Below are 27,430 nucleotides of genomic sequence, written 5' to 3'. Positions count from 1 at the left end.
TCTCATCCAGAGATTTTTACTATGTCTATAGTCTCATTCTCATTAACACATAATAAATGTATAACTTTGTGCAGTCAGAGAGAGAGAGAGAGAGTGAGAGTGAGAGTGAGAGTGAGAGAGAGAGAGAGAGAGAGAGAGAGAGAGAGAGAGAGAGAGAGAGAGAGAGAGAGAGAGAGAGCAGTTTTCACACAAATTCGGATAGTACTTCCGTTAAAGAAAATGTACGATGAAAAAATTGTTGCAGTTTGCCGCTTCTAAAGGAGAGCCATCAAACAATTATCCTCACGTGAAACAATGAATCAAATCAATAGGAATCAATGAATATAATAAACACACAAGTGTGTCTAATGATAAAATACGAATCTTATTGGTCTTATCATTTCTATAATTTTGACAATATTTCCTTTACTCACACATGTTAGGGGTAACACGTATTAATCTAATAAATACTGACAGAACCGAATAATAAAACAACACGAGAATATATATATCCTTAAAAAATATCGATGTTGTATTTTATTCTAAAATTAGACAATTACAGCTTATCTTATCAAATCGACTACGAGCGCTTTCTATTCGAGATGTGTAATAATTACTTGTTTCTTCCTAGGCTTCAAAGAATATAGAGTAACCAACGAGATTCAGTTTACTGGACAAATATTATAAAATTTTTCGAAATAGATTTCGATCAGAATTATTCAATTCAGTTTTCTCCAGAAAACGCAACAGAAATCTAGGGAATTGAATAATTTCGATCCGAATCAATTTCAAATAATTCCATAATACATGCCCTGATACGAATGTGTAACTGATAATATGTGTCTTATTTTTCCTCTATTAATTAATGTCAATTATAGAAGATGTAAAGTCTATCTATGCGATTTTGTATATTGATTTCACCTTTGCCATATAATACGATAATCTCGTAAAGTGAAATCATCATAGATTAACGTACGTAATGTATCAAATATTAGAAATGTTCACGAAACACTTACTTTATACGAGTAAATCGTGACACGAAGTGTGGAAGAACGTGAACGAGGTGTGACAAGATGAAGATATCTTTTTGAGTGTGACAAGTTTATAACGGATGTCGTTAAAATTTAATTCTTTAAATCCAAATAATAGCTCAATAGAAAATAATTGTCAATCAAGTTGGATTTCGAAGAAGACATTCTCTAAACGTATTTTCATTTGTCCGTGAGTAACAAAGTACACAATTTTATGTTGCAATTTTTTATCGAAAATTGTACAGAATTTCTTGAGCGCAGCAATATGTTTACATCGCTAGAATGTGGTAATTAATTCGTAAAATTGTTACTAAAATACCAAACTAATAAAACTAGTTGTGTTACACAATAGTAAAAGTTTTATAATAATATATGAATATACAATATCTATGTATTTTTATTTGAGGTAATATTGTAATATATATAGCCAAAACCATACACTACGTCATATACCATGTACAAATAATGTAAATTTTTATTTATATGCAAAACTTAAAAAAAGACATTACAGATATTACTTGTTATATTATAAAATTATACAAAGTCAGATAAAAATTCAGTCTACAGTGCAATAAATTAAAACAAGTTAATAATGATTAAGAATAAATTGTTTTTATCACTTTGTTTCCAGATAATAACGATATGTGTATGTGATTGTAAAATTGATCGGATCATAGCAAAGGATAAAATCTTTGTTCTACGTGTTTTATTCGAAAGTAACAAGACAATGGTTGTGTAAAAAAATCCATGTACTTCATGTGCGAGAAAAAATACAATTGTCACTCTCAAAAATTCTATTCAAAACACCTCGTTCTGGAAGTCATATCTAAAAAATAATTTTCATGAGAAAGCAAATAAAACTCCCACCTAGTGCCTCGTTCTATTTTATCCTAACTTATTGATAAAATCCGCTTATTGTTAAAAACCAAGCGGACATTTTTTTGTCGCATATTTTATTTTAAGGGAACGACTAGGCCATATGAATACAACTGAGGAATTCGTATTATGTCTCAATACAGATTTAGTACGATGATAGAACCTATCTATTCCAATCCAGACTCTTTCCTTTCAAACCACTTTCAATATATCTTAACAAATGCTGTATTTTTATACATAAGTTCTCAAGCGAAAGAGTCTAGATTTTGTGAATTCGGCTTCTCTATTTTCATATATTCAAAAAAAGTGTCCTGAGATTTATTCATATGGCATAATATTTTCAGTCCACTAGACTATCTGTTCTTGATTGATTCGGTGCACACAATTTCATCCATTTTCTTGTTTTTTTTTTCACAATATTTGGAGTATGATGTTCTCAGTAATCGGACTTTATTCAGGTTCTTCTCCTTCTGTAACAATTAAATCGATCTCTATGTATTAAATTTACCATACAATGACGCGTCATTTTAACACCTACCCTCACGATCTCCTTCATCATCCAACAGATCATCTTCTTCATTGACGCCATCATCTTCATCATTCACAGCCTCGTCCTCATCATCTTCTTCATCCACATCATCCTCAACCACCACTATGCTGTCATCTCCTTCCTCCCCTTCTGCACCTTCGTCACCATCATCAGCCCCATCTTCCTCTTCATCGTCATCTTCGCTTTCGCATTCTTCACCATCACCCTCAATACCATTCTCAACATCAATATCTGGAGCCAAGTAATACTAAAACCAAACAAATTATAATAGATAACAACATATATTAATTCATGTTTCGATTTCTTCACATTTACAAGTAATACATCTTTAAAGTGTTTACCTGCAATGGATTAGGCCACATATCATCTTTAATTAATTCAGCTATCTCATCTGAGCTTGGATCTCCATGATCCGTGAACCAATCGAAAAATGATCTGTGCTTAAGTGGCCTTTTGCGTCCTTTCATTGGTGTTTTGGTTTTTGTTTTTTTCGTTAAATCCGCACCATCTTTCCAACGGATGGCTGTACTTTGAGATGCTGGATCTCCTGCAAAACAGCAGGAGATTCATCGCAACTATGACACTCAATTAAATGATATTGCATATTTTTCTTAATTTATCAAATAACTATAGTTTTCTTATTATTAATTTAATAACAGAATGCTGACAACAAATGTGCTCACCAGAAGATCCTAGATGAAATTCCTTAGTTAAAACATTGTTTTCAAAATATGGATTCTCATCAAAGTAAAAATTAATCCTATAGCCAGATTTGATATCTTCAAATTCTTCAACTTCTAATTTGTTTAGGAATCTCAATGCGTCTTCTTCATCTTCTTCCAATATTTCTGCTATTTCTTTGTTGTTTACAAACTAAATTTCTTGTAAGGAAGAATATTAATATGAACATATATAAATAAGAATCAATGATAAAAAAAATTATTCCCACTTACAAGACTCGAAATTTGAATCTTATAAATTGAATTGAGAAATATCTTAGATCCCTACACGTCTAGTGTTATAATCTTGTAAATCAAATATCAAAAGATTGATGTATCGTCGCGTGTTTCCGCGGGCTGACAACGGTATAGTGTAAATCCCTGGTGAAGAGTGCGGCATTAATCCGGCGATCGATGTAAAAGGGATAATCGTAAAACGCGGTGATACGCGGTTAAACACGCTTACGAACATACACAAGTAGGCAAGATGGCGGCGATCGCCGGCGGACGCCGGCAATGGAGCAAGAAACGTCAAAACGGCGCGTTCCGCCGTCGCCGACTCGCGAATCGCGGCGGGCGCGACGTTACCCGAAAAGGATACAGCAGTCACCCAGAAGTTGGGTATCCTCTTGATGATGTCGTTACGCTTCTGGAAGTAGGGCTTGCGTAGCTTGTTATACTTCTTCTCGACCTCGAGAATCTCATCGCTGGCCTTCTCGTTCAGACCATCGATTTGATTCTGACAGCCGTCGATCTCCTCCAGGGTCTTCTGTATCTCGACGTCGTAGAGAGAGTCACGGGCGTCCCCCTCGCCAGAGCCAGGATCTTCCAACTCCTTGGCCTTCTTGTTCGACGACGACATGGTTGTTAAACGTGCGCTTTCGCCACTGCTACTACACGCCGCACTCGCTCTGTTTATTTCTCGTACGCGTTCGCTCTCGTCACGCCGATACCCAATGCGCGGCGCGCAACGCAACGACCACACGGTCGTGGCTTGAAGAAAATACTCTAGATAGCCGATCACGTCACTCATTCCTGCGTTAAGTCCGTATCGCATGAACAAAAATATCATTTTTTTAAATAAAATAACAATCAATAAACCAAAAATTGATTAAGAATTAAAAAATCGAGAAAGTTTGGAATAATAATCCAATTGATTTAATTTTAATGTGTAATTTGACTACTTAAGATTTTATTTTTTTAACGCGTAAATAAAATATTATAAAAAAGACAGCGATAGCAAAATTTTAATTAGATAATTGCGTTTATTTCAAACGAGAAACATAATATATTTTAGCCTTGAATTAAATAGTCATCAATTATAAATAAATATTTATTTATATTATATATTATAATGTAAAAATTACGGATCGTAAAAACTTATACAAAAGTGTTGTAATAATCGTGTGTCTTTGAATTTACAATATTAGAATTTTTAATTTATAATAGCTGTACTATCATATTCTAATATTTTTATTTTTTAGGAGTTTAAATTTTAAAAAATTATTTGTTTTTATTTTTAAAGTAAATTGCGACATTTTATTATACTTTTACTAATACTATATAAAATTGTTGATAACAATGCGATATTCTTAATATAATTATCAACAAAATTATTTACTTATTAAATCACCAAAGTGTAGTAAGAAAATATATTCACGTAAGAAATGACATTAATCAAAACTGCAAAAGTACGTATACATTAATAATTTTTCAGAATTTTCTAAAATTTCAAGTTTGACGAATTATAAATCACGAAAGATAAGATTTGCGAATAATTAATATAATATCAGGAAAAATAATGAAACAAAAAGTGACGCGAGTCAAAATCTGCGATTATTAAAAAAAATTTTTTTGTTAGCCTCATCATCGAGAGAGACATTCGTTTAATCATTTGTTTAAATGCGCAAACACTTTCGGAAGCATCGGCCTTCGTTGTGCTGCTTACGTGTCAAACTGTCAATTTTGGGAAATGTTAGCGATTCGATTCTCGCACGTGAATCCCGCCGATCGTCGTCGACGCGCGGAGATTGTGCAGAAATTGAAAAATTTGGCGGAAAAGGAGAGGTTTGGAGAGATCGAAGATTCCGGCGGATAAAAATGGTCGGTGATAGTGATAGAACCGGACCGTAGAATGGCTTAGCCCCCTCTCTTTTGCGTCGGAGCGGGCGAATGGCGGTCGGCGCGCGTCGCCGCCGGCAAGCACGACCGCCAATCGCCGGCTGCGTAGTATCGTCGCGTCCGGGATGTCGCTCACGGAACCAAGATGGCATCCGAGGACGGTGCGGGTATCGTGTCAAACGTAGGATGTGATGTAAATAATACGAGACAGCGGGCAACCGAGGCAGTTGGGAGCGAAACAGTGGGTGTTGCGTCATCCGGAACGGCCGCGCGTCCCGTCGACGAGGAGACGGCCGACCGCGAGCGTGATCCCGCGCGTAATTCACCGAGGACGCCCACGGGTCTCCTTGCAGCGTCACCGTTTCACGCGAACACGGAAGGACACGCGTTACGGAAGGATACGGGCTTCGCGAGCTCGTCTGGTGATGTGGCCGAACTGGTCGCGAGCATTACCGAGACCGACTACCAAACGCCCCAACGCCCGTCCATCCAACGGCGCAGCATGTCTCACCGTGGTACTCACCTGGACGACACCGCTCATCTTCTGGCAGAGCCAGACGGTAATCGCCTTCCACCGCTGTTATTGCCTTGCCGCTGCTTGAAGCCTTTGGACAATATTTTCAAGTGGCCGGCAACTATTCTCTTTGCTATCCGTGTTTTTTGCAATATTGTAATATATGTTTATCCTACTAATTTGACAGTTGGCTGCAAAGCTTTGCATCTCAATGTTCAACACATAGAATGCATTAAATGTTGGTCAAATATACCTGAGTAATCAAGCAAATCTATATTAAAGTTGACAGTACTTTTTATTTATATAGTAATATAAAAAAATTGCTAATGGATATATTTATCTAATTCAGTTATGTTGATAATTTATATTTATAAATATAAACTTATATTTTAATAATTTATATTTATTATTTCAAAAGTATTTAAAATATACATAAAATGAGCCTAGATAAAAAGAAAATTTGTCTGTATTAAGTTATGTATAAGATGATTGAATCATTTTTTTTACAGAGTTAATATAAAAATGAACTTATCTGATTATTGTTAGTTTTATGATTATATGTATTTGACTGAAAGTCTACTATACATTTGTTTTCTTATTTAAAGTAAATAGCCTAGTTTCTGACACTAGAATAGAAGTTATGGTTTTCTATTGTTTATGAACACGGATAAGCCTGTTTTTTATTGTACTACTACACTGGTGCAATAAATTAGAGTGAGACACATACTCATTTATCTTATTCTAACTTGTTGTTCCAGTGTAGCAATGTAGCAAAAAAAAAAACAAGCCTGTTGTCAAATTAAAAAACAAACTTATGTGACGATATTGACTCTGAGGATTTAAGAAAAAAACTAATGTAAAAATTGATGTATCGGATTGATAATATGATTTATGCTGAATATATTGTTATTACTTTTATGTTATTTAATAATTATACCCCAAAAATTGGCGAGTATAACATCTACTATTGTGTTCCAAATAAGAATACCAGTCAAAAGCTACTGATATGCCTCTTCTGCTAATAAATTTAAATATGAATAATTAAGAAAAATATGTTCCTGCAATAATCTATAATGTAACAAAATTTTTTAATTTGGTCATCTTTTTGACATTTAACAAAAATTTTACTTATAAATGTAATTAAATTAGTGTCAGAAACTGGGCCATTTATCTTATCTATTTTAAGCAAAATGTCAAGAAAAAGATTATTAAAATTTTTGCTGCTAATTTAATAATGAGAAATTGAGCCCATTTGAAGATTTTTTTTTGGGGGGGGGGAGTGTCTTTATGAAAGAATGTACAGAAGTTTTTAATGTAAGATTGTGTTACTTTTATATAAGTAAAACACATTTTGATTTTCAAAATGGGTTATTAATCATCTCGAACTTCTTTGCTCAAACTCTTCTACTTTCCAACTTTATAAAACTGAGATATACATGATGAAGATCAACATCAAATCTGGACACATTTACCTGGATCATTTATATGTATTATCTTGATTATACATATGTTATGTAATAGTTATAAAATTAAAATATAATTTATTACACATAATTAAATGGAATGGTACATGTCTGCAGGAAGTCCAGATCATTGTAACAATGACGTAGTAAAAACTGCTAAGGAACCGGTCGAACATGTAGGTATTCTGTAATTTTTAAAAATATTTTTTGTATTTACATATTTTTTAATATAAATTCTTGTTATTATGCGTTCTACTCTAATATTATTAACCAAATAATTTTTTTTGTATTGTGCTATAGAAAAAAAAGTTCTATCAAGATGACTGTTATCTAATTAAATGTTTTCTCTTTAGATTGAATCCACACGTAACAACGATATAATGTTATCTGGTGATGTATTGTCTACAAAATTGGAAGGAGGTGTTCTTCAACAAAATTTCTCCAATACACTACAGTTAGGAGAGAGTCCACAAAGTAATGGCGAAGTAATCCATAGTCCGAGAAGTCCTGACTATCCTCCAAGAGTGTCTGTCAGTCCTCATCCTCGTAGTCCAGATACAACGTTTCCCATCAGTATGATGCCAATCAATTCTACCGTTATGGATACAGCTAAATATAATGAAGAGGACACCGATAACGCGGCCACGTGTATAGATAAAGTAACCGAGAATCTGTTTTGTTCGACATCGCCAGAAAAATTAAACGATTCACAAGTTGTTATTATAAAAACAGAATTGAATAAACAGCAAGACGTTATTATAGAAGACAGAATTACGAACAGAGAATTAACAGCGGAGCTTACTAAAATTAAAGAGGAACCTGTAAACTCGCAGGAGGAGCTTCAAATGATTAAATCCGAATGGATAGAAGACGGGTTTTCGGCGATAGAGTCTGACAGACCGGAGTTAGCGACAGCATCTCAAGACAAATGTGTGGATTCCGTTGCTAACCCATCTTCTAGTTCTCATTCAAAAACCTACTCGTCTTCGAGAGAAAAACGCTCGAAAGAAGATAGACGATATTGTTCACGATGTCACAAACGTAAAGGGATAAAAAGAGCAAGCATTGGCGTACAATGTAAACGGGACCGTCACGTTTTATCATCGTTAAATAGCAAGGTTCTTCCTTTCTCGAAATCAGTCAATGAAAACCTAAGGTTAAATCTACAAACTAAAAATTATAAGATGCTAAACAATCCAGTGACAAAGAAAGAATTGCTGGAAGGCCTAAAATATAAAAAGTTCATCCATATAGAGACGTATCCTAATGGCGGTGCGACAGTTGTCCATATGTTTCAGGATGAGATTGGTACTTTAACAAATGAACAAATGCAAGAATTGGCACAGGAATATTTTAAAGTATGTAAACGCGTCTTAATATTATAATAAAAAAACTAAAGCAGCTTTGCATGAAGTGTAATTTAAGCGTACCTTTTTCAATTCCACACACGGCAAGATTTTGTAATGAAATTTGTTTATTCTAGGTGGTTTTTGGTGAGGACGAAAATGGAAATGCTCATCACGTTATGGGTATAGTACATAATGCAGCTGCATACCTACCCGATCTTCTGGATTATATGGCGAATAGTTATCCCACGTTGACTGTAAAAAACGGGGTGTTGGGTAGAAACAGCGATATAGAGACAACAACAATGGCTCAATATAAAGATCAAGTTTGTAAAGCTTATAGTAACGGTACTATTAGATATGGGCCGTTACATCAAATAAGTCTGGTTGGTACTGTTCACGAAGAAGTCGGTGGATATTTTCCAGATCTACTTCAAAAACTGGAAGAAAACCCATTTCTAAAAATGGTAAGTGTGTTATAGGTCTACATATGTACATAATTGTTGTATATTTAATAATAATATAATTGTATTGTATTTTAGACAATGCCTTGGGGACCTTTGTCCGTCGTGAAGATGGATACGCCGCAAGAGTCAAATGATGGCCCTATATTGTGGATTCGACCAGGCGAACAGCTAGTACCAACAGCCGACATAAATAAAAGCCCATATAAACGACGTAGAACGGGTATTAATGAGTTGAGAAATTTACAGTATCTACCACGACTCAGCGAAGCTCGAGAGTATATGTTCGAAGATCGTACAAAGGCGCACGCCGATCATGTCGGTCATGGATTGGACAGAATGACCACAGCGGCAGTTGGCGTGCTAAAAGCTGTCCATGGCGGCCAGGCGTCCCAATACAACAGGATTACAAAGGACGTTGTGGCTTTTTACGCGGGCGACTTTACCGAACTTGTCGAAAAGTTGCAGTTGGATTTACACGAGCCACCGATTTCCCAGTGCGTTCAGTGGGTGGAGGACGCAAAGCTAAATCAGTTGCGTCGGCAGGGTGTCCGTTATGCCAAAATAAATCTTTACGACAACGACATATATTTTTTACCACGCAATATCATCCATCAATTTAGAACAGTTTCGGCTGTTTCAAGTATCGCTTGGCACATTAGACTGAAGCAGTATTATCCAGAATCGCAGCACAGTACGAGCATTAGACATAATCGCGTAGTAAACGAATCTGCTCATCGTATCAAGGAGAAAAAGCCTCTAGAAGCTGTCGGCGACGAGCAGAAGGAGAATACAAATCGGCAGCGTTTAGAACAGAAATTGTCGATTGATTCTTTGGAGAAGGCAAAGGAAAGAGCGGCCGAATATCAGGGTAATTTGAAGAAATCCGATCAGCATGGAAAGCATCGCAAGAGTCGACATCACTCCAGACATTCGTCACTTAAGCGAAAGGACAAGGAAGATGGCAGTGATAATCAGTCATCAGATCCGTTTAGTACTAAATCATCCAAGAGTGAAACTAATGAACAGAAACAGAACAACGATAAGAGAGACGAGAAGAGACCTGAGAAAAAGCACAAGGATCGCCGTCGCAGCAGCGAGAAATCGAACAGTCATCACACACATAGCAGCAGTAGCAGCTCTGACAATTGTCACTCTTGTAAAAAGAAAAAATATGACAGCAACGGACATAAATTAGATCATCGTTGTAGTCATCATGAGAGATCTAGCAGTACGGGTATATCGAGTAAAGAAAGCATTGCTGGTGTAGTAAAAGCGAAAATGGTCCCCAAGTTCGATAGTTCGTCTTCCTTGAAAGAGACTAAGAGACGATTGAGTAGCTCAGAATTGTCTGCGTCGATAGACATGCCTGAGGCTGGAGATTCTTCGATTATTCTCGAGGAAGAATTATTGACACAGCGGCAAAATGTTGCCAAAACGTACGCCACCGAAGTTGTGGATAGAGCGTTGGAGATAGCTATTTACAAATCAAAAACTGATGTCGAGGAGGTATGCCAGTCGCTGCGCGCCGAAGTTTCAGAAGCATCGAAGGAGGTGCGGGAGAAGATTCATAAGGAAAGCTTCGAGATCGCTCAGCAATGGTTTAAAGATGACACTGTGAAATTGGAGAGATACTGTCGATTGCTCGAGATGGAAACCATATTGGCATTTACATCGAAAATGGAATGCGCGACGGAAAATGCTGTTAAGGCACTGATTGAAATGGCGGAAGATGAGGCAAAAGAGAGAGCAAAACACGAAAAAACTGGCGATTATACAACTGATGGTAATCCATGTAGCGAAAATTCGGCAGCTACATCGACGATAACTGGTGTCTCTTCGTATTCCTCGTCCATAATTTCCTCCACATCTCCGTCTACCGAAAACGAAAGACACAGTAACAGCAGGAACGGCAGCAGTGATGAGAATTCGCCGAAATCGTCCGAATCTCATGGTACGGCACATTCGAAATCAAATTGCAGATGTAGGGACGAGAAGGAATGCAGAGAACGAAGGCATAAGAAAAGAAGGGACCACGAGAGACGAGAACGAAAGCACGATCGACATCATCATCGGAGTCCCACTCAGTTAAAATCCGAATCTAAAGCATCCGATGACACTAGCAAGGATAATGCTTTGAATATTTCCGCGCTATCGCACGGTTACCCCATTGTCGAAAAATCGGAGCGGATGACTTCGAAGAATGACGAGAAAAAATCAGAAGAGAGAAGAAAGAAATGCCACTGCGATCATCATTGTACTCACAGGCATGGAGAAAAGAGATCGTCTGGCAATAGCAGCAGCAGCAAGGACAGCCATGTGACGTCGAGTCGCTCCCACTCTTCGAGTTTAAAGCACAAGAGAAAATCCAGCTCGTCTAGCGAGCATAAGGAAGCGAAGAGACCGTGCTTGGAGAGCAAGGATTCAAACGTACGAACCTCCGAATCTAGTGCGCAGCTGAGCAGCATGGTAAGCGCGACGGCGGTAACAACAACAACGACGACGACGACGACTGCGGCGACGACGATTGCAACAGCAACAACGACTAATTCGACGCATTTGTCGCAGACGAACACTATTGTGTCGACCACGTGAAAAGGTGATTTTTTTGCGATTGTAGTATAATCCGTTCGTTGAACGGCGCAATTCCGTGTGCGACGGAGCGAAACCGGTGTTTGTTACTTGAACGCGAATTTTAATCCTATTCTTATCTCGTGTGTCTGAACACGCGAGAGGAGAAGGACAACGAGATAAATTATAGACCATGGAAGATGTACTTTTACCAAAGTAGAGATCGCCGTGTTTCAATCCAAAGACGAGAGATAGGACCTTTACTTGATTGAGAGAGTTTGCTACCTTTATTTTCTTCCGCGATTATACATACACATATATACATTTTAACACAAGCATGCATACCGTCTTAATCTAATTAAGAGAGAAGCTAACAATATGAGGAAATGATATTGTTCTCTAGAAAGTCATATACCCCCCCCCCTTACACACACCTACCTACCTACCTACCCACCCACCTACCTACCTACTTACCTACCTACCGAAACAGGATCGCAAAAATTATTTTGTTACGAAGAAATCTGGACGTCTCACACTGCTGACAGAATTACAATTAATATTTCTAGTGTAGACGACCAAATGAGCAGTGTAAGAAAAGGAAATATGTACAAATTTGTGATCGCGAAAAATTAATTTCAATTAATATGACGGAGCTGTGTACTTGTACATAGATTAAAATATTTCCTTTTCCGAGAATCATTTCTCACCGCGTGAAGAACTTGCTTAAGTTATTTATATGCGTTATTCTATGCGTAAATTATTTATGACGATTTTTATTGACCATTCTGCGCTGACATAAAACCAAGTCTATATTATGGAAACTAGATTTCCCAGTCGATGCGGCCGTACTCTTTGCGATTCTTAATAGTACAATTATATGATTGTGCTATTAATTATAATCGAAGTTTTTATGTCTTACGTAATATGTGTGGATTACCCATACATATTACATAAGATATAAAATATTTATATTATATGTAAGATGTTTTGAGAGGTGTATGAGACATCTTGTATATGTATATATACATATTATATACGTATATACATATATATATATATGTATATGTGTGTGTGTATGTGTATGTGTGTGTATGTATGTGTACATATATATATATATATATAAAATTTGACATTTTAAGGTACTGAATATAGAATAAGAAAGACATTTTTGCACGTGACTTTACGTTTGGTATACATACCGCAAAACTGTCGTGTTAAGTTATTGATTTTATAATATTACTTATATTATCTATTGAGAGTTTATCTTACCCGATAGTAAGTATCTTGAAACGTTAGTTGCTGGATAGTGTTAGTTTTCGCTGATTCCTATTTCTTTTCGCGAGGGGCATAAAATAATATATTAAAGTTGTTCGGAAAAGTCTTTTTTTTTCCTTTTTTTAATCCCTTCGCTAAAGCATTGAAATCACACTAACAGACGTACAAACTCGTTACATTTTCATCGTCTTTGCAGATGAAAATAATTTGACAGTGAAAAGATAATTATGATGAATATCGCAAATGTTAATAATATTAGTGATTTTTTTCTATACGAGTACACGATAGAAACATTCTAAAAACAGTTGATCCACACATCTAAAAGTTGTCAAAAAAACGCCGGTGAAACTATCGACAATTTCTACAAATACTATTTAAATAGTACAGAAAGAAATTAAATTTTACGGATCTTGATAAAAAGCGTTATATAGTTGTCTCGTGTTTGCGATATTAAATTTCTTCCGTTATTAAATACTCTCCTATATTATATATTTCATTACAATAATGTACATACACAGTAATGATTATATTGTTCGCCGTATACTTATTTTATAAGTTCGTCATATTTTAGCACGATATACGTTTATTATGATTCTAATATAAGAAAGGCATTAGTATAAATGTCTATGTATACGTTGTGTTACGCTTTCGTTATACAGGTAAACCCGTTTCTAGAATTAACACAGCTATTTCATTCTCATTTCCTTATTATATTAGTTTACATTGATTTTTTCATTGTGTTACATTTTTATTACACAGAGTCTTTTAATACAAAAAGTTTGTAAGTCAAAAAATAAAAAACAACTTAATGTAGTATTTTTAGTTGTATCTGCGTTATCTTGACTGGCGTAATTTTAACTACAGATTTTTGTTGTAATGTGATTTCTTAAAATAACATAAGTTTGCGCAGCGCAAGTATTCTTTTTTCTTTTTTTCTCTTTAATTTTTTTTTTTAATTTAAAAGAAGCCGAGAATGGTACAAGTAAAATGACAAGAATGTCTTTATACTGGGTAATAAAGTACGACGAAAGTGTACACAGATAACAGGTGCGTACGTCTGTAGTAATCTGCGGCGGTAGAGGATATACGCGATCTATTGTATAAAATCATTTGAGCGTAACAATGGGATGTGTGTAAAATTGCATAAATTCTAGTTCCATAGAATCGTAGGTGCCTAAACTCAGTTATGATTCAATAAGATCATCAAAGATGAACCTATATTCGCCCACAGAAAAAGACTTCTTTTTAGACACTTTTCTATCCTGGAAACCTTTTCTGAAATTCGTTTTCACACATCGTCGCACGAGACGAGCGAGCTTTTCGGCGGATTGAAACGAGGAAGGAAAACTCGCGCGAATAAGAAAAAATTCCAAAATCGCGAAATTCAATCAATAAGCGGATAATTACTTAAGAAAGAACACCAAACGATGCGTCCCTGAGATAAAAAGGACCAAATTGAAAACAGAACGACCGTGTATGAGTCCCTCCCTTAAGGGAGGCTGGGATCAATCGGCAATTCTTTTTTGAAATTTAAGTCAGGGTGTAGAATTCTCCTCTTACGATTGAGCCCAAGCTCCCCTGGACTATTTATTCGAAGCAGTAATGATGAAACTAAATAATCATAGGTGCTGGATACTGAATATACCACTTGATATTTTAAGGTGCCTTCGCTCCATTCGTTGCAGTAAAGCTGTACCGGTAATCACCGATCATTTAAGCCCACTCTACAATGACAGTAACAAGACTGTAAGAGTAGAAAAATAAACTGTTTTTAATGTAGTAAAGACTGATAGTAAAGCCTATTCTACAATGGCAGTGAGCAGTATGGAGTAATGAGTGATAACAAAATAGGAATTATCCATTTCGTATTCCCACTCTTTACTTCACTAAGACCAATTTGTCCTCTACTCTTATAATCTTGTTACTGCCATTGTAAAACGGGCTTTACACAGTCTATAAAGATAAATCTTGATTTTTCATGTGCGTATGTGTCGTGTATGGTGTGCGTGTGCGTGCGTGCGTGCGTGCGTGCGTGTGTGTGTGTGTGTGTGTGTGTATGTGTGTGTACAAGTAGCCGTATAAATTTTAATCAGCAACGACTAACATGACGTATCAACGTGTATTTTCGCTCCCGAACATTTCATCTCGCATTAAATTTTTAAGAAAGAGAGGGAGAAAGAGAGAACTAAAAAGAGGAAGAGCAACAATGAGCAAATTTTCTTTTACGAAAGAGACTTGTGGATTGTAAAATAGACATCTAACTGTAAATAATTGTAAGATATTGAAGTTATAGATTAGAGGTTTAAGTCGTTGGAAAATCTCGACGTGCTAAATGAAAGGCATGGCACTTTCCTCAGAAATCCCGACCGTAGTGTGAATATTAAATTAAGAGTATCAGAATACACGATGAATTAGTGGAAATGTTTGTTTAATTATAGAGGGTTAAGGATTGAATTGAAACTAGAAGGGCAGACAGAAGTAATTTTTAAAATAAATATATAGAACGAAGTTTAAGCTAAAATAAAGTTCATTAATTAAGAGCACGAAAGACAAAGAAACAGAGTTGAAAAATCAAAAGACTACTTTTGGCAGTGGGCCCTTTTAGTGTTGTCAAGAGTTATGCGAATGAGATAAAGAAATAGTCGCAAACTTCCTTTTATCGAAGTAAAAAAAAGAGGTAATCTGCAACGATAGATCTATTCTTTGTAGCTGCTATACTTTTATCGTAGAATTTTCTTCCATTCTCCCTTTTTCAAGGGACTTGACTTGCGTGCTTTTATTTTAGTTTAAATACAGGGAGTATAGCAAAGTGCTGCTAAAAAAAAATAGGCTTGATAAATTGACGCAAGTATGCATGCCGATTTTAGTGTTTTCGCGGCCTTCGATTTCGTGTTTAGAAGTAGTATACCTTTTGTCGATAGATTTGCATTGTTGAATATACAAAATCTCATCGACATCAGCTAAACGAAAAATGCAATCACATTCATGTTACCTGCATAATCGATTTTCTGTCGCAAAACGAGCCTTTGTTCGGTGATTCGTAAATCCGGCATTCGCGTTTCTTTCTTTCATTTGAATGAAAAAAAGCAGTACAATGCGAAGCGAATTCAATGACCGATTTGACCAACTTTTTTCACGTTGCGTCGTCCGATATTTTAGCAACTATGAGAAATACGTATAATAAAAGTAGAAAACGGTGTAACGAATTATGAAACACGTTTCGAGTCGTAAATGTTATATTGTTTTACATAGGTCAATTGTGAAGTCGATCACAGCATATTCTTATCGTTCCATTAAAAGAACAAAAAAGAAAAGATGTAACATTAGTTGATAAGAATTTGAGAGAAATTGGTCAAATTGGGTGCAATAGTTTGTTCAAATAAATTTTTATAAGTACAATATATATTTTACACGTGCGCGTATGTATAATAGGTATTACCAAATGGGCTAAATGGCATCGTGCAAAACCAATCTCTTCTTTTAGTTGAACAGACATTAACAGGCATAGAGTGTTATTAGTTTTTAAATGTGTAAGCGAGAAATAAGTTTGGCAATACTTAGATATTTAAAAGCAGAAATATGATTTATCGGCTTTATCTCATGTTATATATAGTAATCTCTCTTTCTCGTCCTCTCTATAATTTTCTACATGAATCGCGTGATTCCCGCAACTCATTCCTAGCCTGAAAGAAGTACTTTTAGTTTCTAGTGATTACCTTGCCGATACCGATCCCTCAGAATCTTCGTTCGTCATAAAGCATTGTAAAAAGAAAAGATGAAGGAATAGACAGAAAGTGCATAAAGATATTACGTAAAGTGGCTACTCTTCCCGCGATGCAGCAGGGATTCTGAGAGAACGGGAGGCGACTTGCCCAACGTGCACCGAAACTCTCGCTCGAGCGGAATTGTAATCGCTTTGTACATTTCTGTAAATATACTTTTAGACACTCGGTATGCGTCAGACATACGGCGCGATGCGACGACGGGCCGGGACGTAAATGAAACGTTGGAACAGAACGCGAGAACAACGGATGATGGCGATTTCGCTCATTCGCGGTGCTATAATTGAGAAAGAGAGAGAGAGAGAGAGAGAGAGAAAGTGAAAGTGGAGCTGCATTGAGGATCGCAGAGATTCCGCGAGAGAATTTACGGTTTTCTTAAATATTCTCGTACAATTCTGAAAATTATTCGGATTATATATAAATCCGATTGATAATAATTGAAATGGCAGGAATTTACTTGGGGGAAAAAATCCTGTAGGAGTTGAACGTAACTTGCAAATTGTATTTTTCGCTCTTTGTAACATGCGTGCGTATCATTTCCCGACTCGACGATCGAACATTCGCTTGTAAAAGGAAAATCAATGTAGAGGAGGAGGAGAAGGAGAAACAGGAGGAGGGAGACAGCCCGCGGTAGTTAACGCATTGGAGATTTAATTATCGCTATCGAGCATTTTTATATGTACGTGTACATACATGTATACGTATGTATAAAAGTCGCTATTATTCTATTATCACATATACACAATATATATTTGCGTTGACCGTGAGGAATCGTAAAAAGAAATAAGCATATAATTATAATATATAAATATATCGTAGCGTTTAGTTTTACATATTATACCTGTCATACGTGTAGAAGTCGCATTCCAACGTCTAAGTTTTTAATGAAACAAATAAATTACTTTGGTCAAAATGAGTCGTCGTTATTCAATATAACTACCTGTGGGTGGGTCTGCCTATAATCATCCATATTTGACGCATACTGATGCCTGGGATTTTTCCAGGAGACGATTCGCCGATCGCTACCGACGAGGGTAGAACCGCGCATAAAATAGGAGAGAAAAAAACGTACAAGTTCCGTTATGCCAATTATTCGTCCCCTGCCGTCCTTCGTGAGTACAAGGATTACATCAATCGTAATTTAGCAGGAAGAAAGGAAACTGGCAGCCAACGATCGTGGACTTGTTTTTAGAGAACGCGGAGAAATTTTGGAAACTGCCTAAAAGGCCTCTTTGCAGGTAAGCCGTGAATTTTCTCTTGATGAAAAAAAACCTGCATCGCGATTCCAAACCAATTAAGCAAACTCCAGTTTTAACCTGCTTCAATTTCTACTTGTGCCTCTCTCAGTAGGGAACAGTAGGGAATGTAAGGAATTGGCAAATATATCCGGAGGAAGAAACAGTAGGGGATTTGATAACGCCGAGTATTATGCTAGGGAATTGGCAAGTCCTCGCGCGATAAGCTGTCAGCACCGCTAGGCGTCTCGTTCTCTCTCGTGTCGTGTCGTGTGTTGCGCGATTGCTCCAGAACTCCAGATGGCCGACAGCCGCAATCAGATATCACGGCGCGCTGGTCCGATTCGCGTGTATGCACGTACGCCGACGATCTTTTCTTCGTATCAGCTAATGCCACTTGTCGTAAGTATCGTCACTCGGTAGATCGGATCTGCTCGAGTTGTACCGCAGAATGCAGTAGCCACGGTCGCCGACGACTGCTGCTGCGAGATACGGAGATAGTGAGCTATTACGAGATATATAGACGTCGCTCGCGAACAGACTTTTGGAAGGTTAGGCGCGAGGTTTGCGTAGCCGAGCACGATACGGATAGGGAGGACGCGCGATCCCGATCTCGACGCTTGGACGATGGACGGAAAAATCGACGACGAGAATCAGCGAGGCGTCAACGACGGGGACTGGGTCTGCCCCGACTCGCAGTACGTAGCTCCGATTCGCATACCCTTTCCTCTCCCTGCAGCTCCCTGTAACTCTCTGTGTCATTTCCTTAAATCGCGTATGTTACAATTGGATAATGATCCGTTGATTTTCCCCTCTCTTTCAGATGTGCCAACATAAACTTTGCCAGGCGTAACTCCTGCAATCGCTGTGGGAAAGGTATGCAGCTATGTACACAGTTGAAATATTTATGTTACACCTTTGTAGCAAGTTATTTTGCGATGTTGTAGCAACAGTAATTTACGTTATAGATATAGAATATATGCTATTTGCATATTAGATAAATAAAGGCAAAATAAAGTAGCAAGCTTCAAGCTTCTATCTATGTGAAACGTTTAAATACTTTTTGTTTATTGATATGATTTTTTCTAATACAGATAGAGGCGAATGCCCAAAAAAGAAAAAATTGGGTCAGGAAATTGGAAAAGCAGCTGCGGAAAAAAGTAGAGGCCTCTTTAGGTAATGTTACATTTTGTATGAAGCTGTTTCTTATCGATAATAAATATACAAAAATAATGTACAAAAATTATATTCAAATTGTGCATGAATACATTGTACTGTTAAATATATTATACAGTGAATTAATGAATATAGATAACTATGTAAAGAAATAGGATTAAGAACAATAATGATCATTTAGAAGTAGAGCCTAACATCTTTATGCATACCAAGAGAAATTCTTTATTAGATTGTGTTAATTTATGTCGGGCTGTTGGAATAAATATCAACAATACTGAATATCAAACATATATGTATATATAAAAACAGACAATGCAGTAACAATGCATAATGTTGCTTTACATTTTTATCATATTTCTATAATATCATATCTTTAAACTTTTAAATTATCTTTACGTGTATGTAAAATATAAAAATGTTATTGCAGCGCGGACGATTGGCAATGCAGCAAGTGCGGTAACGTAAACTGGGCTCGCCGACAACAGTGTAATATGTGCAACGCCCCAAAATTCGGTGAGATAGAGGAACGTACGGGATATGGAGGTGGATATAACGATCGAGGAGTTGTCGAATACAAGGAGAGGCGAGACGATGACGACGAGTATGATGAGTTTGGACGGCGTAAAAAAAAGCGAAAATTAGAGAAGAATTCTGACGACGACTCAAAGGACTCCAAGTATAACAGCCCGTCACGTAATAAATCTAGAGACAAGGAAGAGAGAGTTGAAGTAGACGAAGAGGAGCAAGAAGAAAATGTAAAGTCCTTATGTTTAGAAGTGGCATAAATTGAAAAGTGTGATGTCGGAATTGACAAGTAACGTTATTCAGTAGCATTAATTAAAATACTTAATCAATATCGTAAATCACACAGGAGGAAGAGGAAGATGAGGAGGAGGAGGAAGAGGAAGATGGTGATTTATCTAAATATGATCTTAGCGAATGGGATGACTTCGCGCCAGCAAAAAAAAGGTAATTCTACATACAATTATGTTATTATCTATTCAAATAAATGTTATGAATTTTTATCTCTTTCAGTACAAATGGAAGTACTATATCTTCGGAAGCGGAACGGTCAAGGTAAATTAATAGCGGTAATGCGATGCAAAATATATCCGTTAACTCCATTAACAATTGATTTTCTATATTGAATTAACGCCATTATAAAAAATGTTTGTTATAAGGCATGAAACTTATTTACAGAAACGGAGATGATCGGCGCGATTCAGGCACATCCAACTAATGAAAGGCTGTACAGAAGGACAGGTTTGACTTGGGTTTCGGGTATAAAATTGATTATGATGATCAGTTGCAGAGACAGCATACAGTGTGATGAATTTTGCTAAATAATGTATAGTCCCAGATCCTTAAGACTTAAAGTATAGCTTGCTTTTATTGCGATTATAGCTCGGTATATCGCGTAGAGACATCGAGTAAAGAGATTAGCGTCGATTTTTTTAGCAAATTCTTAAAAAGCGCAAGCGTTCCTTTCATTCAACGTATCGATTTTTTACAGGCGAACCAGGAGACGAAAGAACGCAACCAGTGTTCGGCAACTAAGAAATATACACAACGCAACAAGTTTTTAGTAATTTAGTATGCACCTTTGAATATAAAGTGGCCGATAATGTGTGACTTATTACAAAGGGAAGTCGATTAACGATAAGCTTTACATTTATAATTGAGCTCATAGTTTCGTTGATCCTAAAAAAGCGAAATGTAGGTCTCCTATTTGCGCGGGTATATCGTTGTTCGTAACGATTGCAAAGTTTATGAAAAACTTCGGCGCAAGTAGTATGTTTCGCTAGCGAGATACGAGATTAATAATTCCAACATGAATCTATAGAAGAAATTATACACAGCTCGTTTTACAAGCTAAATATGACGTTGTAGAAAAAGATCTTACTCCTATGTAATAGATGGTGTTAACGCTCTGCGCAAGCCCCGTCGCAGTGTTCTAAGATTCTTATTACTTTATCACAAACGTAACTATGTCGATGTAGCCGTGTCACTGCTTCACATTGCTCAAGTTGCCTGAAGGAACCTAACTTTTCTTCTTTTGTCCCCTCATCTCTCCCATTTACATCATTCATCTATGCATAACGCTCGGATTAAGCGGACAATTGTCAAGTGTAGTATTAAAGAATCATTCCCCAAACAGCAGATATGTATTTTGCATCTTTTGGAAGAGACCAAAAGGAAAGGATACATTCTCTTGCTTTGACTATCACAGATTCGAGTAAGTTGAGAAACAGCCTGCTCACTTTGAAAGTAGCGCTTTTTAAATTAGTCGTGTCCCGCGTCCTTACGGATACGGAACTTGTCGTGAACTCCGACGGCCATTCTTGAATCGCAAAACGATTATCGATCAACTATCGTACTGACTTCTTGTAAATATCTTTATTTTTCATTTATAATAAAAATCATTCATCAACAACATAATTGTTCTTAGTTCAATTAATTTTTTTCTTATATTGTAAACTACGGGTAGGATTGGGGAAGGGAGAAGGAGAAAGTCATGATTATGCACAGAGTTGGTCATAGGAAGGATTGATGAGGAGCATTGAGGACGGGCGATATTGAAGGATTATGTTGCAACAGGTATATATAATATATATATAATATATATAATATGTATAATATGTATATGGTATATATGTACAATAATAAATTTGAGCTGGTTTGACTGTGTTTAAGTATTTTAGTGATAAAGGAAGGATGAATTACGGCACCAATGTACCAGAATCCTCTTATTCATTGTACCATGCACTTTCACACATTTTACCCCGAACAACCATTATGAACAAAGCGCAAAAAGAAAATCTCACTTTTCTTACTCATTTTTTTACACTCGAGCTGTAGTAACATATTTCTTATAATCTAGCAATATGCTTCTCGATTGCTGAAATAACGACTTCTATAAAAAGAAAAAGAAACGAAAAACCAGATTGTACATCAGTATTTACAAGAATGTGTAGCAGAATATTCATGCGTCTCCATCAACATTTAGGATTTACAAATAGTTCCGGAAGATTTTCGCTTTTAAAACGACACTTCCAAGATGTCAAGATAATAAATTTGAAAATACTACATTCGGTGTGTTACGATCCAAAAATTAAAGAGAAAAACAGTCTTGCATAATATAAACATCATATACAAATCAGAGTTAATTCAAATTTTCGTCGCACGTCAGTCGTTAAGATTATTCTTGAAGGTAACTCAGCGATGCCCGATCTTTCTTTGTCCTTTACAACATGGCTAGCACAGTTTACACTTCCAGAACCATCTCGCGTGACTAATAGAAACATCCCTGCTTATAGACGAAAGATAGAGATAAAGATAGATGGATAGATAGAAAGAGAGCAAAAGAGATATTGAGAGAGAGAGAGAGAGAAAGAGGGATGAAAGGCCACCGTCAAATCCTTGTACCCGTCGTCATTCTCGTTCTCATCGTTATTACGATATGGATCAATACCGAGCAGCGTTCACTTCGGCATGAAAAATTGTTGATGCGAATGCGAATTCGGCGGTGGATGCAGATTAGGATGCGGCGGTCCGCTGCCTCTGGTACCAGTGGCGTAAAGCTGTTGCTGGAAGTTATGAAACTGTTGAGCATAATTTGGATCGGACATGCTGGGTCCGCTGCCGACGAATGGGCCGGTTTTGAAATTGCTTGTCGCGCCACCCATGCTCGGCGGTAGAGGCTGCGTAGCATCGGGCGGTGGTCCCAATCCCATCGGACTAGCCTTGTTGCCAGATACGCCGTACATGCCTGGATTCGGCTGGTTCGGCAAATTTTGCGATACCATGTCAGGTGGGAAGACTTTGTCGGAATCCATTGAACCGCCTGGGAAGACGCCACCACCTACCATATGCTGCATCCGCATCAAATTCGGTTGCGGTCGCATGTTGCCAACCGGTCTCATAGACGGGTGCATAGTGCCGGAAGTGTTCATGGATTGACTATCCATTCTAGGTGAGGCACCCATACCAGGGATTCCGGCGGCATTCATATTGGACGGCATACCGCTGTGCGGACCCCCCATGCTATTCGGCATGCAACCGTTCGGGAAGTACTGAAGGTTCACAGAAGGCGTCCCTCCCATTTTCGACTCCAGATTAGATAACGGATTAGTAAATCGCTGAAGAAAATCCAAACTGGGTGGGCCTCGAGGCGCGTGACCAACGTTTGGCCTGGCTGGCAAGTACTGTATAGTGTTGGGTGCATTTGGTTTTACTTGGACGTTTGCGCCATTGTAAGGACTAGGCCCTGCCACTCCATGACCGGTTATCAGTCTTGGCGGAGGTGCGTGTCCAGGGTCACTTCCAGGATAAGCACCACCGCCTGCACCAACACCCGAGTGGCCGCCCATCATCCCATGACCACCCATCATGCCGGGATGGCCCATCTTACTAGGAACCACGCCAGGACTGCCTGTATGCGAAGTGGTAGGACTGTAACTTGTTGGAGGACCCGCAAGACCCATGCACATTCCGCCGACTTCGTTGCCCGGTTCTCCACCAGGTGCACCCATATGACAGCTACCGTTCATTTCACTGCCCATCTGCATCATGTGCATGCCGGTATGTGGATTGCCAAACGGCATCATGCCAGCAGCGTTGCCGGAATGCATGGGCTCGTTGCCCAACGAATTGCTCGCCGCTGTGTTCGTGAGCTGCTGACTCATCTGCGCCAGAGACGTTATAGGATCGAAATTCGTACCCATAGTGTTTAAGCCGCCAAGTCGTCCGCCAATGTTGTTAGGATTGAGAGGAACGTTGTCAGATGGTTGACTCGCGTTAATGGACGGCCTGCCGCAGGGAAAGGAAGCGGCACTAGCGGGACCGCCGCTCAGTGAAGATAATACTGTCGTATTACCAGAATTGTTCGGATTTACCACCGTAGCCTGCTGTTGCGGAGGTTGCTGCTGTTGTTGCGGAGGTTGTTGCTGCGGTTGTTGCTGCGACTGCGTTTGTTGTTGCTGCTGCTGTTGCTGCTGAACATCTTTTGCGGACGGTGGTGATGTATCGGGTTTCATAGTAGGCGATGCCGGTACTGTTCGTGGTGGACCCATACTGTCGGGTATACTGGTGTTGTGTGGCGTCGGACTACTTTGCGCGCTCGCACTGGACTTATTGTTGCCCGTTTTCGCGGAATCCGCTGGAGTGTGCGGCGCAGCGCTACCCGGCGTATGCGGCGTGTGCGGCGTATGAGGACTATGCAGGGAACCCGCGAATCCTCGATTCATGCTGTCCATCTGTACAGGACTCGCGCCCTCCGATCTAGTAGGGAATTGATTGTTGTTATCTAGACTTCCTGACAAGATTCTATTGGGCATCTCAGCAGAATTACCGGTGTTCCTATTATTAACAAAAAGAAAATCATTACAATTATATAAGCTTTATATAAATATTCATTGAGATTTTTTCACTAGTTATATATTCTCAAAAATTAAAATAAGAATAGATACTCACGTTGATGAATTGCCATCTTTCAAACTCGTATTAGGTTGTTTTTGAATGGTCAATTCCTGTCCTTCGAACGTGCTAAGATATTGAAGTTGATGAGGACTCGGCACTGGCATCAGATTTGCTTCTTTTACGGCCGAGGGATTAACGTTTCCAGCATGTTGCTGCTTTTGTTGAGCTAAGGATTGTAGCGTTCGGCAAAACATACCATCCACTAATGTGAAAAAAAGAAATATCTAATTTAATTTATAAATCATAAAATTTTATGAATTATATTTCGACTAAATAAAAAAGTTCTCGTAAAGGGGAAAAAATCATTGAGCAAACTTACCGTTTGGTTGTTGATTAGAAGGAAAATCGAGGGAACCATCCTTTTGAGCAGTAGTACCACTAGGACTAAGGGCAGCAATATGGGAATGAGAGACTGGTGTTCCTGGATTGCTGTGATTCAATCGCGTCGTTGACACGGCTGCTGTCGCAACCGTCGGATTCGGAGAGTCTTGACTTGTCGGACTTTGTCCCGGTAAGTGGCTGGTTCTCTGATTACCAAGCTGAAACTGTCTATTGCAGTCCGCCGGTGAATTCAGAGCGGAACTTGCGCGTGGTGAAGGTAGTGACAGATTACTGGTTGGGTTATTGGGCGACGACGGATTCGGGCTTTGAATCGCAATCGGCACGCTGGCGGATCGAGTTGTTTGATGATACGGTGGTGGCGGGCCTTGACTTCGTGGTACTCCAACCATATTGGTACCGCGCAATGGTACTGCACCAGGATTACCAACAGTTGCCTACAATATACAACATAACAGTTTTTTTTTTCATGACAATTTATTTTATTCATAGTTCTATTCAATTCAAGTTTATCACACAAAAGAAATATACCTTATTTTTTCCATCCAGAAATTGATGCTGCAATTTATGCCAATCCATAGACGGAGAACACTGATTTGGAATACCAACAGGAGGAACATTCGTGGAGGGACATGACACTGTCGTTCCTTGCGTTGTATCTGTTAAAGTATTGCCAGGAGGTTGGTCCTCCTTGGGACCAGGAAATAACATCATTTGCATTTTTCGTAAGGTCGCTAGTTGGACTTCTCTGTGCTGCCTCTGTTTCGGCGTCAAATTTTCGTCTGGAACTTTGACACCTTGAAGAGATGGTTGTAAACCTCCTGGACCTGGGCTCGTTGTGCCACCTAATAAATTTGGACTGTGGCCCATAGTAGCATTATTAACAGGTTGAGGATTGGCTGTAATGAAAACATAGGACACATTAAATCTTGCACAAAAAATTAATAATTAATTTAGATGAAAGATTGAATAAGAATTACCTGAATTACCAGGTGAATTCGGCACAAGGCAAGGCACGTCTATATTTCCATCATCCAATGATGGTTCAGAATTACCAAGAGAGTTTCCACCGTTTAAGTTTCGCAAGTTAGGTTGTTCGTTCCAAAATTGTGGAGCATTTGGATCTAGTGCTGGTAAATCCGGGGGTTGTTCAGTCGGGAAAGTATTATTCGCATTTCCCTGAGGGCCTTTCTGTTTCATCATAGCAATATTATTTAACCATTGAGCAGGATTTTGTCGAAATGATTGAGTTACTTTATTTGGATGTTTCTAAAAGAATAAAAATGGTAAATATATTAATGGCAATTAAATAATAAGTAATATAGAGTGTAGGAAAAAACAAATTACTAAAATAACGTTTTATGTAAGATATTTGGAAATGATATAAGTCAAACATAGAGATAGCGAAAAATTAGAAATAGATAAAAAGAATATAAAAAAATATTACATATACTTTAATTTAAACAAGGAAAATTTTATTTTTATAATAAGCTGCTCGTATATGTAACAGAAAATGTACTATTGAAATAATTATTGTTGCATATAATACCTCCAAATATTTTTTAGTGCCTGGTTGCGCACTGTGATAAGCGATGATAGAAGAATATTCGCCTCTTAATACTGTCTCTGCAGCTTTATTCGCCAGTGCCGTAGAAAATACAAAAACTTGACTCTGTTGTTGCATGTATTGACCCTCTCCACTGCTTGTACTAGTTCCCATTGGTTTGCCCACAACATTACTAACAAGTGGTTGAATGCTGTCTGCTGTAATAACATTTCCACTATAATCTACAGCAAAAAGGACAATTTTATTAATCTAATATAAAGCAAAAAATAAATAAATACAACGAATGCTTAATATATAAATAAATACACAACATTAATATATTAAGTTAATCTTACCAGGTAGATCATCGGGATTGTTAGGGTCTCCCTCTTGTTTGACAGAATTTAGAATGGGCTGGTTACCATTGGTATTCTGATTCTCTCCAGGCATTGTACCCTCGCCGTTAGATGGATCCAAGCAAGAATCTCTTGGACACTCGGAAGTGTCCTCTCCAGTTGCGTCGTCATTGCCACCAGTGCCTTCTTCTTTGATTTTGACAGGGTCGGCGTCAGGCTCATCCTTGACAACCGTGGTAGGTGGACAACAGCTGGGCTCGTTGGGTTTCTTTTCGGTTTTCATGGCTGAAGCGTTTCCGCGTTTGCAGACAACCGAGCAGGTCAAACCTTCCTGATGCGGTTGAACAGTGGGAAAAAATGCATGGCCAGCACTAAATTCGCGTTCTCGTCACAATGCGCGACAAGAGAAGAAAAAGGACAAGTCAACGACGGGACGCACGTCGTCCTGTCGACCGTAGATTGCGTACGCTCACCAGACAGCACTCACGAAATCGTTCGCGGTTCTAAGCATCGCCACATGTGCCAACTTCCCGTAGAACAACACGGTACGGACGACGCGGGGAGAATCCAAATCTATCGGTTGATAGATTCTAGCCCGCGCGCCGTGGC

General features: G+C 38.1%; 4 protein-coding genes across 10 annotated transcripts; 2 read left to right on the top strand and 2 right to left on the bottom strand.

Annotated features, from left to right (window-relative positions):
* Positions 1 to 348: 348 nt before the first annotated feature.
* On the bottom strand, positions 349 to 4,218 carry LOC105833081 (protein SET). Of its 2 annotated transcripts, none has more exons than XM_012674513.3 (5): positions 3,757 to 4,218; positions 3,120 to 3,309; positions 2,778 to 2,983; positions 2,425 to 2,683; positions 349 to 2,356 (listed from the first exon to the last, which is right to left on the bottom strand). In XM_012674513.3, the coding sequence occupies exons 1-5, from the start codon at positions 4,210 to 4,212 to the stop codon at positions 2,337 to 2,339; spliced, it is 1,131 nt and encodes a 376-aa protein (XP_012529967.2). In that variant the 5' UTR covers positions 4,213 to 4,218; the 3' UTR covers positions 349 to 2,336. The 2 variants fall into 2 exon arrangements, with proteins under 2 accessions (XP_012529967.2, XP_012529968.2); XM_012674514.3 differs by having other exon boundaries at positions 2,778 to 2,974.
* A 1,178-nt stretch (positions 4,219 to 5,396) lies between these two features.
* LOC105833080 lies at positions 5,397 to 17,600 on the top strand. Its single transcript, XM_012674512.3, has 5 exons — positions 5,397 to 5,836; positions 7,371 to 7,429; positions 7,607 to 8,611; positions 8,737 to 9,066; positions 9,142 to 17,600. The coding sequence occupies exons 1-5, from the start codon at positions 5,422 to 5,424 to the stop codon at positions 11,656 to 11,658; spliced, it is 4,326 nt and encodes a 1,441-aa protein (XP_012529966.2). The 5' UTR covers positions 5,397 to 5,421; the 3' UTR covers positions 11,659 to 17,600.
* Positions 17,601 to 17,756: 156 nt separating this feature from the next.
* Positions 17,757 to 21,536, top strand: LOC105833083 (zinc finger Ran-binding domain-containing protein 2). 5 transcript variants are annotated; one of them, XR_001138777.3, is made up of 9 exons: positions 17,757 to 17,929; positions 18,039 to 18,624; positions 18,750 to 18,802; positions 19,021 to 19,102; positions 19,530 to 19,857; positions 19,974 to 20,071; positions 20,138 to 20,179; positions 20,303 to 20,450; positions 20,616 to 21,536. XR_001138777.3 is itself a non-coding variant. In XM_012674518.3 (9 exons), the coding sequence occupies exons 2-8, from the start codon at positions 18,554 to 18,556 to the stop codon at positions 20,340 to 20,342; spliced, it is 714 nt and encodes a 237-aa protein (XP_012529972.1). In that variant the 5' UTR covers positions 17,757 to 17,929; positions 18,039 to 18,553; the 3' UTR covers positions 20,343 to 20,365; positions 20,616 to 21,536. The 5 variants fall into 5 exon arrangements, 3 of the variants coding, with proteins under 3 accessions (XP_012529972.1, XP_036141878.1, XP_012529973.1); XR_003625401.2 differs by having other exon boundaries at positions 20,138 to 20,193; positions 20,303 to 20,365; XM_012674518.3 differs by having other exon boundaries at positions 20,303 to 20,365.
* Positions 21,485 to 27,132, bottom strand: LOC105833082 (protein BCL9 homolog). 2 transcript variants are annotated; one of them, XM_036285978.1, is made up of 7 exons: positions 26,822 to 27,132; positions 26,469 to 26,707; positions 25,900 to 26,188; positions 25,451 to 25,818; positions 24,900 to 25,356; positions 24,575 to 24,782; positions 21,485 to 24,460 (listed from the first exon to the last, which is right to left on the bottom strand). In XM_036285978.1, the coding sequence occupies exons 1-7, from the start codon at positions 27,102 to 27,104 to the stop codon at positions 22,585 to 22,587; spliced, it is 3,720 nt and encodes a 1,239-aa protein (XP_036141871.1). In that variant the 5' UTR covers positions 27,105 to 27,132; the 3' UTR covers positions 21,485 to 22,584. The 2 variants fall into 2 exon arrangements, with proteins under 2 accessions (XP_036141871.1, XP_036141872.1); XM_036285979.1 differs by having other exon boundaries at positions 26,469 to 26,683.
* Between the last annotated feature and the right edge of the window lie 298 nt (positions 27,133 to 27,430).

Source organism: Monomorium pharaonis, chromosome 4 (assembly GCF_013373865.1).
Source record: "Monomorium pharaonis isolate MP-MQ-018 chromosome 4, ASM1337386v2, whole genome shotgun sequence".
Lineage (NCBI taxonomy): Eukaryota > Metazoa > Arthropoda > Insecta > Hymenoptera > Formicidae > Monomorium > Monomorium pharaonis.
Note: the sequence above shows the minus strand (reverse complement) of the source record. Positions and strands in the feature narration are given on the sequence as shown.